The 17,032-nt window shown below is 37.6% G+C and overlaps 1 protein-coding gene across 1 annotated transcript in view; it reads left to right on the plus strand.

Annotated features, from left to right (window-relative positions):
• Window positions 1-17,032, plus strand: part of Pclo (piccolo presynaptic cytomatrix protein) — a 266,676-nt gene that overhangs the window by 195,524 nt on the left and 54,120 nt on the right. Inside the window, 3 exon segments of the mRNA XM_038315454.1 lie at window positions 3,658-3,708; window positions 5,647-5,771; window positions 8,225-8,251. Coding sequence (XP_038171382.1) covers window positions 3,658-3,708; window positions 5,647-5,771; window positions 8,225-8,251 — 203 coding nt within the window.

The following is a 17,032-nucleotide window of genomic DNA, read 5'->3' on the forward strand; positions in this document are numbered from 1 at the left end:
TGTGTGTGTGGTATGCATGGTGTGTACATGTGGTGTGTGTGTGTGGTGTGCGTGTGGTGTGATGTGTGTGTGGTGTGCATTGGTGTGGTATGTGTGTCTGGTGTGCATGTGGTGTGCGTGTTGTATTGTTGTGTGTGTGTATGTGTGTGTGGAGTATGTATGTGGTGTGTGTGTGGAGTATGTGTGTGGGGTATGTGTGTGTGCGGTGTGTGTGTGAAGTATGTGTGCGTGGAGATGTGTGTGGGGAGTATGTGTGTGTGGTGTATGTGTGTGTATATGTGTGTACAGTATGTGTGTGTGGTGTGTGTGGAGTATGTGTGTGCAGGGTATGTGATGTGTGTGGTGTGTTTTTAAGTGAAAATGTAAAAGTTTACCTTAAAGAATGGACCTACTTACTACCTATTCATCTCTTTTATAGTTATTTGGTTTGTAATATTGAGATTTTGAATTTCCTTGCATATTGAGGAAATTAATTGTCAGATTTATTTTACAGATGGTCTTTGTTCTGAGGCGTGTGTCTGTATATACTGTTTGTTTCCTTAGCTAGGGAGAAGCTTGTAAGTTCAACATAATTCCATTTGCCAATTGTAGCTTTCACTGTCGGTTAACCTCACAGACAAAAGTCCTTCCCCAGGCCACTGTTGAGATCCCTCCATATTTAAGTGATTGTGTGCAAGCAATTGCTGAAACATTATCAAAATTTTAGATGGTTGTTTTGAATAATATAAATAAAATATGAATTGAACTTATTTTAATAAGTTTTAAACATATATAATGATATCGTAATTATATATTTTAAAACTAATAGCCATTCTGGAAAGGATATACTTTATTAGAATATTAGCTAGTAATTTTACCTGATGCATATATGAAGTGCAACAGGATTTCAATATCAATTGATTTAGCAATAAAAATCCACAAGCAAATATATCGACTGTTTTAATTTATTATTTTGCTCTAGCTAGCTCAGTATGCAGTTTTGTCCTGAAAAGTTTTAGAACTGGAAATCTAACCAGTCTTTAATTGTCTTTATCTTTAAAATCTGGATTATTTCTTCTAAATCATGGTATAAGTAATTTAACTAGAGTTCCTATTAATTTTTTGTGTTCTTTTTAAATAGGAATTAGCTGTCATGATACCCTCAAAATTCAGTAAGGCCCTGTAAAAAGAGGTCTCAGAAATTTGAAAATTGAGCTAGTTATTTGAAGAACATATATTTGGACTTATCATGAGTGGAGGAGAAAAAGATAAGTAGATTAAGTTGTGAAGTAGAATAAAATATTTAATGTATGACAGAATAAAATATAATAGTGGGGAAAAAAGATAAAATTAAAAATAAACAGCAATAAGTTTTTCATTCCACTAATAGGCACAAAGAAATAAATAAGACAGCCCTATTTATGAAATAATTACAGCTAAACAATTTAAAAAGTATCTGTATCATAAATCCTAGTAGTTTTTTTTTAAAAAATCCTTCATTAAAAATGGTTTTATTCCCTTCTTAGTAACTCCAGTCACATGTCTCCAGGACGCGTGTGCCTACAGAGCAATGCACAGCTTCTCAGATTCTGATTGCACAGTAATACCCCATTACCTGGGACATAGTGCCAACCCATTGGTTTTCTTGAAGTAGTTGCTTTAATACAACAGTTAGCAAAACTAGCTTTAAGGGGCTGGAGAGATGGCTCAGTGGTTAAGAGCACCACCTGCTCTTCCAAAGGTCCTGAGTTCAATTCCCAGCAACCGCATGGTGGCTCACAACCATCTGTAATGAGATCTGGTGCCCTCTTCTGGCCTGCAGGCAGAGTACTGAGAATACTGTATACATAATAAATTAATAAATAAATCTAAAAAAAGCATTCAAAATGCATGTATGACTCAGTTAAAAGGAGTGTAGGGGTCTCTAAATTCAAATCATGGTAACCTGGACATTTTCACAATATCCAGTATGTATATGCCAATTATGTCCTATAATTGAAAAGCTCCCATCATCTCCATAGCAGAACCCCAAGAGACTGTAAACAAAACATGAGCTTATTTTCCTCGTGAACCTGGTTACCTTTCAAACGAGTCAAGGATATTTGATCGAGAAAGCACCAGTTGTCTTTTTTCCCTTTTTTTCTTTTTTATTATTACTTTATAAACAATACCAATCAAAATTTCCACTTCCTCCCCTCCTCCCACTTCCCTCCTGCTCTCCCACACACCCTCTCCTCTTCCATCCCCCCCCAATCCTGAGAGAGGGCCGGGAACCCTGCCCTGTGGGAAGTCCAAGGGCCTCCCCCCCCTACATCCAGGCTTAGGAAGGTATGCATCCAGAGAGAATAAGATCCCAAAAGCCAGTCCATGCAATAGAGACAAATCCCAGTGCCATTATCATTGGCTTCTCGGTCTAGGCATTTGCATGGAAACTTTTTGGCTGTTTAATTTTCTTGTTTTATTAATTTAAAATGAAATACATACTAAATAAATATGATTATTTAATAGCAATCAATTAACCCTTTGAAGCCCCTTACACAGTATTGATGTTAAAGCGTAAGTTCTAAGTAAGCTGAACTATTAAAAGATCTGGATTTGACACCGCTAACCCCTTGACCTCACCAGGGGTCCCGCTAATTTTATCCTTTGGTTACAATATTTGAAATAGAGTTACCTTTTTTCTCTGCTCATTTTGGGATAAAATTATATTTAAAATGTAACTAAACAAGTCGATGAAGATACTGTAGCAGACACTTCAGCTTCCCATTGAGTTACTAAAGCAGAGCCAGTTTCCCAGTGGAAGCTTTGATGGGTAAGGTGACACCACTCTACTCTAATGCCAGGCTGCCAACGTTCTACCATAGACTGGGGCCAGAATATCATCTCTGCCTGTGTATGAAAACATAAAGGAAATAGAACGAGCGTTTATTCAGCACCACGAATTAGTTTACAAGATCACTTCCTTTAATTTTATATATTATTTATTGATTTTGAGACAGAATTTCCTGGTGTAACATGGACCAGACTGGAACTCACTTTCTAGACTAGATTAGCCTTGAATTCACAGTGGTCCACAAACCTATACCTCCTGAGCGCTGGGATTAAAAGTGTATGCCACCACATCTGACCCCTAGATTACTTTCCGAACTACTTTGAAAGCTCCATTTGCCTAAGGAGTTATGAGGGAAATGAAACCTTTTCCAAAAAGATAAAATTTAATTTAAGATTAAATTTCCTGTCCGTAGGAAAGTGTTTTGGGGGTGCTCCACTGTTCAGTGACCTAGAAGAGGAGCACGAGCCATGGCTTTCACTGCAGCTTCCGAGCTCCTAGGCAGTCTTACACGGCTTCATTACTAAATAGCTCTTTAAAACCTCGAAATACTTAAGCAAAATGCTTTAAACAAAAAGTATTCATTTTTGTACATAATTGAAAATACTGCTGATATAAAACCATGGCTTCAATACAGGTTTTTCAAAATGAAAATCAGGTTTATGCATCCTTAAACAAGTATGAGAATTTTAAGTAGATGCTGTAACTCTGAAGCAACCAAATGGATAAAACGTGTGTTGTAGTTAGTATGCTACAACCAATTGAAGGTAGTTTCAAAAAACCAGTTAAAATGAAAGCACCTAAGAATACTTTATTTATTAATGGAATATGTGGTCTTTATATTTCAGCCTACTGATGCAACAAAGGTTGCTTCTCATCCAATTACAGGAGAAATTCAGGTATGAAAAGCTTTTAATATTACTGTTCTGTCATCTTTCCTGTTTTTACTATTTGTCTCTTTGAATTTCTAACAGTGTTTGGATCTTACGCTTTTTATAACATATACAATCTTGTATATGTTATATATATGTAATGCTACCGCATAACGTGTGTGTGTGTGTGTGTGTGTGTGTGTGTGTGTGTGTGTGTGTGTAGAAACTAGTCATGGTTTTGAAATTCCAGACTAAAATTCCCAGTCAGTAGTTACTGAGCTCCAGCATTTCACAAATAACTTCTTCTTCCAAAAAACCTGCAGGCCCATCTTCAAACCTCATGAATCAAGTGATAACTTTTGCTAAATTATTGCTTTCTAACTAATTGATAAACAACTATCATAGGAAAGCGTTTTTCATTTTGTAGTTCCTGATAACTTTGCAATTCATAAGGTAAGTACCATAAAAAGTACAAAATATTGTTACTTTACTACTGCATATAGTTCTATATTTTGTATTATATTATTACAGTTTATATATTACTGTGAGTCGCAGTAAAATGTTTTTAAAACTTGGTTTTAGGAAATATCAAAAATTAATTCTAGGTGGATGAGAAACGTCACGTAGAAATTAACACAGTACAAATTAGCTATCAGAGGACAGCAAGGTCCCAGTTAGGAAGAGCAGGCGTGTCTCCAACGCAGTGTGAAGGTAATTCTGACAAAGGACTTCACAGAGTAGCAGAGATATGAGCTAATGTTTCAAGAGGCATAGAGAAGGGGAAAATGTGTTACTGGAAACAGCATCACACGGAAAGCTGTAGCGTTCAGAGTCGAGCAATGATGGAATCAGCTCTGAGACTCTGACACATCCAGAAAGAACCTGGGATGCAAGCAGAGGTGAATTATCCCTCACCTAAAATAGGCCATCATTCCATGGCTTAGAGTATGCGGCAGAGTGATGGGAAGTCTAATAAAAAGCCACGTATCAGCAGCCTACAGAAAGTATTGCAAGGGCAAGGGTACAAAGACTGGGAAGTGGGTGCACACACAGGAGAAAGCTAAAGGGAAACAGTGGAAATACAAAGGGGATTTGTCCCAGGGTGCCTCACGGACAGAGCCGGTGGAACTGGGCGTGGCTTGTGCATTCCTGATCTTGCTCTCCCTTTGCTGGCTGCCAATGTTTTCACCAAACCCACCTTCCCTCACTCCACAGGCAATGTTCCAACTTTTGATTACTAGTTTTCGCCTACATTTTTTTGACTTCATACCTTTTGACTGATGTTTGCTGTTTCTGTTGGGTTTGATGTTCCCTTGTTTCTTCTCCTTCGTCCAATCCTTCAGCAGTAAGACATAATTCTGGAATTGAGCCTTACCTGGCACAATGCCTCTTAGCAGTTTACAGTGGTTCTCAGCCTTCCTAATAATGCAATAATGCCACACTTTCATACAGTTTCTCATGCTGTGGTGACCCCAACCATATTATTTTTGTTGTTACTCCATAACTGTAAACTTGCTACTGTTATGAAGCCTAGCATATATATATACATATACATATTTGGAGATAGAGATTTGCCAAAAGGGAAATTGAGTGGTTGAGAACCAATGAGTTAGAATATCCTGAAGGCTGCTATTTCAGTTACTTCCCCTCGTGTGGCAAAGCCTTATTCCCGTGGCGCACATAGAGCCATAATCATAAAGGTGCGGGCCTGGAGCCCCTGTGGGTGAGGATGGCCCATGCGCAGACTGGTCCGACTCCGGACCTCCTTGGGGGTCTTGGGGAATGAATAGGGAAGGTTTTGATAACCAGTCTCTCAAAGTGGACATTAACTGTTTAGTTTCCAGTAGAACTGAGATGAAGTAGGTATCTTCTTATAAAGTGTTGGGAAGAGCCAGAGAAGTATGAAGTGACGCTGTTTGACGTGTTTGTTTTGTTTTTTCGCGGAATCCTTTCAACACCCTAAAGCTTCAAATCAACTATGACCTTGGAAACCTTATAATACATATTCTTCAAGCAAGAAATCTTGTCCCTAGAGACAACAATGGCTACTCTGACCCTTTTGTTAAGGTGTACCTACTTCCTGGGCGAGGGTAAGTAAAGAGGCATCGTCGTCATCCAGGTATCGCAAAAGCATCTCCCGTTCGTTGCCAGGCCTAACCTGGATAGTCCTTCCTACCCTGGCTTTAGTTTGCTTTGGCCATCGTGGTTATTTCTAATAAGTAGATCCAGTTGAATGAAAATTTTAAACGACGTTCTTAAGGGTTCTGAGCGAGCCGTGGTCATGATAACGCCAGTCTCTCTGGGAGCACGCAGCGCTTTGATTGTGGGAACCGCTGGGAACCACGCTTGTGCTGTGTGCTCAGATTTATTCTAAAAGCATTTGAGAAACTGTGGCAGGTTTAAAGAACTAACTTACATCCCTAAATCCACATGAAAAATCAAACTTCGTTTACTTTCTTTTTACAGTGTATGGATTTTTATCTGATATGCTTGATGTCCACTAAGTGACTTTTCATGAATCCCTATTTATAGACACATTTCCAATGTTTTAAAAACAGTAACAAATAGCAACATTTGAAGTTATGATTTTGCTATATAAATAAAAGACATCTCATTGAATCTTTTGTGGGATATGTACGTTGTTGATATAAATTAAGTGATCTGGACTTGGGGGTCTAACTCCATGACAGAGTCTGTATCTAACAAACCTGAATACTTCAGTCCCCAGCACCAAATGAAAATGCTAAGTAAAAGATACGTGTTCTTGGGAGATGCATAATAATCACATAATGGATGCTAGTAGTGATGCCTGGTATATGAACGCGTTCTTGAGAAACGTGTAGAACAGAGATTTGACCTCCCCAGATCGCTGTACCTTATGTAAGCTATTTATGCTAGCCAAGTTAACGAGGTAGAATTAACAGTCAGAAGTGGAGGTGTGCTGAAGACTTCCTCAGCTGACAGTGACACTGGTTTCATTTCTCTAATTTGGAGGTGACATTTGAGTATTAATTCTTGCTTGGGAATTTTTAAGGATCACACAGAAGCAGGGAGAGTCGTTTAGGGGCTGACCATCCTTTTATCTTCAAACACTTTTACTTACTAGCCCGTTAGATTCCATATTTACTCTTACATGCTTCCTACATCCAGATCACTTTCAAAGAAATCCCAGCAATTAACTCTTTGCAAATATTTCAGCGTATATCTTAAAATGGTAATTCATTTACAATTCACAAATAATTCATTAGTCTCTTTGATATATTTTATAATATTTTAGTTGACTTTAGGACCCCACTGGTGTTTATAGAATACGCTACCCATATCAGCAACGAACGCTTTTAAGTATATAACGAACGTTTCACAGAACTGCATTGTGCTGCCAACCTCAACAGACTTACAAGCAGCCAAAACATGCAAATGTGTGTTCTGACCATGAGTGGTGTGTCTGAAAAGTCGCCACATTAGAGTCATGTATGTCCTGCACTCTATTTTACTAAGTCACCACAGGCAGACACCCATGTATAAGATATTCTGGTTTTTCCAATGAGAGCACAATCATAATTTTTATTTGCTAATGGAAACAAGTCAGATAGTGCAGAGAGGATAAATCACAGTGTCCCTGCTCTAATCCCATACCCCTGCCCAAACAATTCCTTTTAGAAAGATAAGATTGTTGGTGTGCTTGATCTAATTTTCTTTTCTTAATGATTTTTTAAATTCTCAGTAATTTTTATTAGAAATCAATAAAATAGCCACAAGAAGAGAATCTTTTATTTTAATTAAATAGCAAGTTTGCATATTTGTGCTTACAAATTGGCCACATCTTTTAAGAGGGGTGTGACAAAAATAACAAACAAACAATAAAAACTTTATTTTGATTTTGGCCATGAGAACTTTTGTGTCCTTTAAAGAAATTAGGAAGTTATAGAAAATTACTCTTAGAAATTTGTCTCTAAGTATTTTTAAATGGATTAAGGTAAAAAAAAAAAAAAAAGTACTGTCATTTATTTTCCGTTACCTTATCAATGGCCCTCGGTGTCATCTTCTATATGGCACAAGAATACTTATATTTATGCATGCTTTTAGTCTGGTAGAAGGTTGCAAAATTGAATAAGCAGAACAGATAGACAGATAACATGAAGGTTTCAGCCAGTTCCATAATACTTAGCTGAGAAGGATTAAAAAAAAAAAAGAGTGAAATGAACCAAAAAAAATGTGCATCTAATAGTATTACCCTCTTAGAGTTTATTCAAATAGCCATCCCACAGTGGATTCAGCTCCGAGGTGGCTAACATCTTCCTAGCCTGTCATAGCAATATCACTAATCACTGAGTTGCTGAGCAATGGGGATTCACTGTACACGTGAGCGCTGTATCACAGTGGCGCTAAGATTATCTTCCGCCTCAAGCCAGTTTCAGGCTGTGCATTGCGTCTGATTGCCGTTCTCATATTTCCTGTCTATTTCTGCTCCTAACTTTTTTTTCTCCCTGTCTTTCACTCTTTCCTGTTGTACCCTTTCCTCTGGCTTCTGGAATCAATGCAGTCAAGTCATGGTTGTCCAGAACGCAAGGTAGAGTTGATTCTCCTTCAGCGTCAACTATTCTGTCGTGCCTAGAGTTGTAACCGTGTGTTTAAGTACCTCTGCCAATATGTCTACTTGGGCTGTAGCTATTAGGTTTCTCCCAGTGAACAGCTGTTGTATTAGGCCCACGACAAACAGGAGTTCTGACCAGTGTGCAACAGGACATAGAAAATTAGACTTGAAGTGAAAACAGAAATGAAGGATAAGGAAATTTTACACTAAAATTGAATAGAACTACAATTTCCACTTGTATTCTCTGTAATGAATTTCATTTAGCTGCTTACGTGATAATCACGACTTAAGTTCTCCTGATTTCCTATTGCAAATGAAGATATTGCAAGCAATTTTTAAAGTGAATTTATAGACTAGACCAATGTGTGTATCTCATTTTAAATATAGTAAGTGTCATATTTGTTTTTCCCTCACTTGATATTGAAATATTTCCATGATTTATGTTTTCTGTATCACAAAAATCATTAGAAGTCAAAAAAAATCACCATACTATAATGATGAGGAACCACATGAACACTCTTCTTTGGTTTTAGTAGTAGGGATTTTCTCTGATTTGTTACAGACTGCATCTTACCAACCAAGACTCCCTCTCAAGACATAACCCAAAGGATGTTTTTTTGCACCTCGCCCACTGCATTATAAATTAAGTGTGTGATTTAATTAAAGAGATTCATGTACCATCTGTACTAATAGAATGATGAGGATTTTAGCTTCAGTCATATTATTAATTTTGCAACATTTGCTTGTCTATGTTATTAAAATATGACATTTTTATTAATCGCGGAAAGCTGTGACCCAAGAGAGGTTGTTTCTGAGTCTTAAAGATGTAAATATTTATCTTCAATGCTAGGATCTATTATCATAGCCTTAGCAGTACCCAGAAATTTCATTCCTTAAAGTCACATCATTAGCAACCAGTGAACAGAAACACCGTGATGGCTCTCTTGTGCTGGCTAGTTCTCCGATTGTGGATACAATCTGAGTTTCCTTGGCTGATATGTAGAATCAGCTCTGTTTCAAAGATATGGTGTCGGCTTAGATCTCACAGAGCAGCCCCCACGTTCACAGACTCCCTGCATTTTATCTAAGGCAGCTCAGGAACATTGTCAGGGTGGTGATTTCCTGCATTTAATGCATGGGAGAGCATGTTGGGGGAGCCCTTTGTAACGACTGGATGAGCCTGGAATACTTTGACTAGCATTTGGAAGTTAAGAAGCCCAGTTCTCATCCTATTTCATTCCGCCATGCCGAGGGAACTATCAGTGTGAGAGGAAAGTGCCAAGGCATGGAAGCCATTGAATGGAGGCCTTAGGAACCTGGGTTTGAATTTCGGCATTGTCGCTTAGAAGCCATGAAATGTCACATGAGAAGCCACAGTTGTGTTTTCTTCTGTAACTAGAAATAATAACTTCCTTTATGGGTGTGTGTGTGTTGTGTTGTGTGTGTGGTGTGTGCATGAGTGTGTGTGTGTGAAATATGCTTAGTGATAAATCAAAAGTGGGGAGTATCATGTATGACACAATCATCTTCAGTAAGTGGCAGTTGCTGTTATTATTTCTGATACTATGTGTAATAAATTTCTAGTAACCAAGGACAGTTAAATAAGAGAGAGAGAGAGAGAGAGAGAGAGAGAGAGAGAGAGTATTAATAGCTACTTGGCTAAACAAATGAGTTTTACAGTAATAGCAAGAAAGCCAAACAACCTTTCTTCAGTAAAGATGCAATGTATTAAAAATAATATAATGAGGGGTGGAGAGCTTACTCAGCAGATAAAAGCACCGCTGCTCTGCCGCGCACTGCACCCCGGTCTGCGCTCTATGTGCTAGACCCCAATCTGCAAGCTTCAGGCAAGGGGCTGGAGGTCGAGAACACACACGCAGAGACAGACCGACACACAGACCTTCCAACACTGATACCAAAAGCCCCCCTTTATTAGCACCATGTGGGCTTAACTACACTGCAGTCAATGGCCAACAGGTGAAAATCCCATCCTCTGATCCTCTAAACAGCTTTTAGTAATTTCAATTAGAAGGTTCTAGGAGGGAAGAGCAGCTGAAGGCCAGGACTCATTAATCCCAACACTGCTCTTCCAAAGGACCGGGGTTCAATTCCCAGCACCCACACAGCAGCTCACAGCTGTCTCTAACTCCAGGCACAGAAAAATGAACATCCTCTTCGAGCATTGTGGACATTAGGCACACGGACCAAACACTCAGGCACATAAAAATAATCAATTAACAATAAATAAAACCACAAAAGTTCTGTTCCCCTAAAAAACCCACACTTGTCCAGTTTTAACATTTCTTTTCATTTAGTTTTCTATAATGTTTTTCTAAATATATCCGTATATTATGAAAGAATTGAGGTCAGGTGGACATGAGAGGAGAGAAAACCAGGGAAAGAGAGCACATGGCCTATGACCTTGATACATTTACTGGGATAGCTATGAAGTGAAAATGTGCATAGATGAAATATCTCCCAATTTCCAGCATCCTGCTGGAAAAGTACAGCTTTTCTCATTAATAACATTTTTCTCTGATTGTACTCTGTGGTACTCTGCCCTCCAGTACAAGAAAGGCAAAGGAGAATAGCCCTTTTCTCCCCTTCAGACTGAATATATGATCACTCTCAAGATTCCCAGTTCAGTTACCTATGTTTGGCTCACAAATACAGAGATTTTGGCATTAGCTTTTACAATTATGGTAGTTTATCAGTTATACAAAGTTTCAACACAGAATTATAGTATCATGCACAAGATAACCAGAGGGTGATAGCACTAAAGAGTGTTCGAAAAGAATGGCTTTATGAGGCCAGCTATGCACTTCAGGAAATGCAAAAATAATAATAATTAAATTTTTGAAGAGGATCCCAGGTTTAAGACCAGCCTCGTATATTATGGCATGCTGCCCATAGACTGATTAATTATTTGAAGGAAGGAGAGAGGAAAGAAGAAAAACTAGAAAAGAAAAGGCCTTGTAGAAGACTGCTTTGGCTTCTAAAATGAAGCAATCAATGCTGTGGAAAGGACACAAGACCTGCAGAAGATTATACCAGCCATATGCCCAGTGTGGGTTGCTGGTGCTCATGAGTTCTCACCACAGACTGAGAGATTATTGCAGTGGCGGCTGCTGGGCAAGGGAAGACAGCATCTGAGGGAAGGAGAGCCCTTGAGAGGCTGCTCGTGCTCCAACAGACAGCCCTACATCCGTACACGTAAAAGGACCACTGAGCGAACTCTGTGAGGTTTTTTTTTAAGCACATAGATTTTGGAAAAGTGGGTAAAAGAGGAATCGGAGAGGAGGTAGTCTGATTTGATCAAAATATACTATATACATATTTGAATTCGCAAGTAATAAAATAGTATTGTTTTTTAAAGCTGTATAAAGTAGTCTGTAGCAAAGCTATTGGCTTATATTGTTGGGTGTGGCAAGCAGAGGTACTACCTTAGCAGCCAAGACTCCAAACTATCACATGCCTCTTACCAAAATTCAAATGAAGACTGGGTTTGATGCATCTGTAATCCCAATGCTCTGTAGCTCAGGGCATAAATACTGACAGGCAAAATATGTTTTGCTATATCTCTGTATCAAGAGGATATTTTCACTAAAGAAGGTTAATTAGGTATCCAGAACAAGATGGATAGCCCCAGACAAAGAAAGAAAAGGAGCACTGAGTTGCGTTCCTTTATCCTGGAGCCTCAAAACATCATTATTCAAGATGATGACCAAGGTCAGCAGAAAGACACTGAAAGTCGGATAATGGTGAATATAAACACACAGTTGGAGAAGAAGCAAAGATCGAGCTAAGGGGCAAAGAGGCTGAACTCAAGGTGCTGCAGGCTCACATAGCTAAACAGCAAGCCTGTTTCATGATAAAGACAAGAAGACACGATCCAAAGATGATTCTTCTAAGACACAAGTCTGAGGGGCACAGGGTAAAGAGCACTCTTCTGATAAATAAGAGAGCAACTAAATTCATCTGAAAAAAACAACACACAGAAGGTAAGTCATCATGAGGCAGAAGCCACTCAACATCTAGGTCTCATTGAAGTGTCCACTGAAAAGAGAAAGGAAGAAGTCTCATTGCAGAATCAGAGACAAGGAGAAGTCAAGATGTAGAAGCAGGGATGGGAAATGACCAATCAGAAGACAATCAATTGAGATCCAGACACAAGCTCAACACTAGAACAAGGAACTGAAGCTGAGACAGAAGAGAACTGGAAAACCAAGACGAGGAGCTGATGTCTAAATGGACACCTAGCCCACCTCCCTTCAGAGGCAGAAAGACAGCAAGGTACGCCTAGGAAACTTTAACTCAGAGATTGGAAAGGGGAAAGAAATTACAAGAACAACAACAAAAGCATACGATTGCAAACAAAAATGACAAGAAATGGCTTTAAGAGCCGCAGTTCAAGAATCCGGGGCTTCTGTCCTCGGTCTTGCTGTGCTGTTCTGGTTGGGAACACAAATGACTCTTCAGATCGATCACTATTAAAGCTCAGAAAAGGCCCTGCAAGCTAACACCCAGGTACAGACATGCATAGCTGTGCCCAGAGTATGTAACTAGCAGCTGTTAGCTGAGCAAGAGGAAGGAAGCAAAAGGCTCTGGCAAGAAAGAAGACAAGTCTCACACTGCCAGAGTGAGAAAACGGAATTCTGGAAACAAGGACTGATGTCAAATGTAGAAAGCCATGGGCATTAAGTGTGAGGATGAAGCTGGCTGGCTATATATAGCTCAGTTTAGGAAGAAAGCTACAAAACTTTCGTGAAGGCCAAAAGAAGCTTTTCAAAATCTCAATGCTCAGAATGAAATGATAAGATCACAAATACACGTGCCAAGAGGAATGGGGTTGAGAGTCACATTGTTAATGCACAAAATGGATACAGTTTGAAAAGGACCAGTTTGGGACTTTATAGACTTACATTGATGCAAGGTCTTTGCTTACCAAACAACTAGCATTCTAGTTTGCATGGGTGTTGAGCTGATTTTAATCTATTGGAAAATATGATTTTGTTTTGTAAATATCAGATAAGCGATACCGGTGTGGTGTTTGTAAATAAGGTTAAACTTGCTTCTGTTAAACTTGGCAGGACTTTAGAAGGACAATATTTGCTAGTTCACGAGCTCTGCTTTTCAAATATGTAAAAGTTTCAGGTGGCATAAAGTCTCATACACAGACTTTCTTGTTTCTCCTGTGTACTTTTGCGTTTAAGCTTGCCGTTAGTTTTAATCTATTAATACATGAAAGAGATGGTATGTAGATGGTATGTAGATGCTCTGTAGAAGAACTAGCCATTGATAATAAAAAAAAATTTATTTCTTTTTTAAAAAAGAAAACTGTGGAAAGGGGGCTAAGTCTGGATAGAATTGTAGGATCAAATTCAATAGGATGAAGATACTCTATTGATATATTTAATCTATTTCGTTTTAGATTACATCTGACTCTGTTAAAAGATAAATGCCTGTATTGATAATAAAAAAATGTATTTCTTTTTTAAAAAAGAAAACTGTGGAAAGGGGGCTAAGTCTGGATAGAATTGTAGGATCAAATTCAATAGGATGAAGATACTCTATTGATATATTTTATCTATTTCGTTTTAAATTACATCTGACTCTGTTAAAAGATAAATGCCTGTAATCATTTGTCCCTAAATATCACACAGTAGTTGCATGAGATTCAGAATATCTCTGGGCAACTCTAAAAGCATTCTAATCTCTTTTGTTATGAATATATATATATATATATCTTGTGTTATATGTAAATTGAAGTGGAGGAAATTTATATTATAGAAACTAAGTATTCACTTTAGCTAATAAAGCCTGTTTTTAAAAAAAAAAAGGTGAGTGATGCCTTTAAATAGCTTTATCTAGTTAATTTCATGTAACATATTTAAGAGTTAAGAATAAGGATTTTTTTCACTTAAATCCTAACCCTACCACCTAATACCCTTGTAGCCTTACTAGCACATCTTAATTCCCCCAAGACTTAGAGCTCAAGTTTCAGTCAGTCTTACCTATTAAATCAGGTATAAATAGAACCTGTTTTGTAAGGAAGCTTTGAAGATTAAGTGGGTAAACACACACAAAAAAAAAAAGGAGTTAGAGCTCTTACCAGGAAGCAGCCAGAACTTAATGTAGTTATTATTCAATGTGGCTACTTCATACAATGCTTCAAGTAGGAATAAAACACAGAATCATAAGGTAACACCAGTTGTATTTGTACTGGTGTTCAGTGATTTTTATACTTGTGAAAGTGACAAGAATTACTAAATATGGATGTGAAATTTTTATTATTTAGCATTTATTCAACTTATTCAATTAATAAACCTTTTAGAACATGACAGCACTAAGGATGATTTCAGTTTAAGACATAGCTGTTTTTTTAATAAAGAAATGTTTGCAATTGACTTCATGCTTGTCTTAAAAATTATGAAAATTCACTCTTTCAAAACGAAAAAATATTACTAATGATCATCAAATTTTGGATTTTTATCTTTACTGTGGTACTCCTATGATTCCATCTTGAAAATTATGTCTGAGCCACACAGAAATTTAAAACTATGTGAGTCTGTGCCTTGCTTAAGTGCCCCGCCTAGAGGGACAGTCATGGATCCCAAGTACTGCACAGGTCAGCTGTTAACCTGAAAGTCTCACGTCAGTTGTTCCCATGCCATCATCAGAAATAAACAGCAAGCACAATATAAAAGGACATACTCCGCTAAGAACTTTACAGTTTTGAAAGGGGAACTTTTTATTATCCTTCAAGTTTACTGAAAATTATACCTTAACTAATTCTTCAATGTTTATTATCTCAATTTCTCAACATTTTGCTATACTTGCTTCAGATGTTGTCATGGTAGAAGATAGATTGCAGGTTTACTTGGAGCCTTCAAAAATCACGCCCTTGTCCACCTAGAATAGCCACTAAATTGAATTTAGCATTTGTAAATCTTAAGTGTTCCTGTGATATTACTATAGATGTCTTATATACAAATATATCCGGTAATTTAGAAAAATTATTTAACAATTTTAAATTCACATAATAACTTAACAGTGACATATTTATCTTTCTGCAAAAACTTTAAACAAAATTATTTTTAAGAATTTGATTTAATTCATCCTGTTGCTTAATATTTCATTGAGTGAATATATGAGCATGTACTTATGCATTTATTAACATTGGTAGAGATAATTTTGTGGTTAATGTTTTTGAATAAATTTCTTTTGTACAAGTGGGAGAAATTCTCTGGGGTAGAAGCAGAATTAGTAGAGTTGAATTATCCTGGGTGTGTATGTATAATAAGTTTCATGAGGTAGTGATAAAATGTTAGACGACATAAATATACAAACATAATTTCATGAGAATTCTGTTTGTTAAAATCATTGTGTAAAAATTTCTTCCAAAGTGTCTGTAATTTATCTTGAATGACAAACATCAAATCCTGTTCTTATTTTTGTACACTCAAATGGGATGGCTAGAAATGAGGGGCCCTAGAATCAGTTTCTCATGGCTGACATGTGAGGTTTGGTGAGACACAAAACCCATAGCTCAAATTTCACTATATATTCCATTACAGCTTTCAGAAATCACAATGTTAAGCTTTATCCTAGAATAATTACATTTTATTCTCCTTGAGTGTCAGTGGCATGGAGTCTTGACTGTCTTTAAGGAAAGGCAGCTAGTAAATTTAGACAAGACCAGGACTTCCTAGTAAACAGATGACTCTTAGAGAAATAGAATATTCCTTCATCAATGGGATATAAACTAAGATGGAAAAGCCAGGAAAAGATGAGGGTAAGGACAGGCCTTGCCTGTGGGATCAGCAATGTTAAACACAGACAGCAGTTGCCTAGTTCCAACTCCGGTCACTAGTCCATGCCAGCTGTGGATGTGCTATGATGCTTAATTTGGATAGGTTTCTATGTAAGTTGTTAAATGTATGTATACTACATAAGCAGCTAATGATCACTGAGAGACAATGGGAGAATTGGGGATGCATTGAAATGCCCCATTTACAATGAATGAAAGATTTAACAGTTTCCATTTTAACATAACTTAGTGGCATAAGGCATTTCAACCTGCTTCGTTACCATGGTAAATGTCATACTTTAAAGGGAGTTTCAAATGTCCCTTTGGGAAAGTTCTTGCAATTTCATCTGTCGTAAGAGCCATTTGCCTTTCTTTTCTCTGTAAATGTAATGATTGCTTTACCTTTTCTTTCTTTTTTAAAGACAAGAGAAAATAGGGTCTAATGTAGCCCAAACTGGGTCCAAAGTAGCTATGCAGCCGAGGAAGCTGAGTTCTGGTTTGGGCCTGCAGATGCTGGAATCACACTCTTGCACCACATGCTCTTCTCTTGACTAACTACCTTCTAGGCAGGAGGGTGGGGGGAAACCTAAATTTAGCTTTGCTGACAGGATTAGAGGTCAAACTCTCAGAAAGTTAAAGACTACATTAGTATTTGTGAAATGAAAAGATATTAATATTATATACTTAATTTAAGTCTCTTCCACATATAGGAAAAAGTAAAATTTCTAAAGTATAGTCCAAAGTCCTACAGGAATTTCTTTAAAAAACATACTCTTACTCAGTAGTGTAAGCAAAATCAAGACACCCAATTTATTTTCAAAATGTCATTGTGTGTTCAACTTAAAATTGAGTTTCAAGATGCAATGATTATACAGTGATGTGAGGCCAAAGATCTCGCAAATGTTACATGCCCTTCCGTTTGACCAGGAAGCCATCAGATAAGGTAA

Source organism: Arvicola amphibius, chromosome 18, assembly GCF_903992535.2.
Source record: "Arvicola amphibius chromosome 18, mArvAmp1.2, whole genome shotgun sequence".
NCBI lineage: Eukaryota > Metazoa > Chordata > Mammalia > Rodentia > Cricetidae > Arvicola > Arvicola amphibius.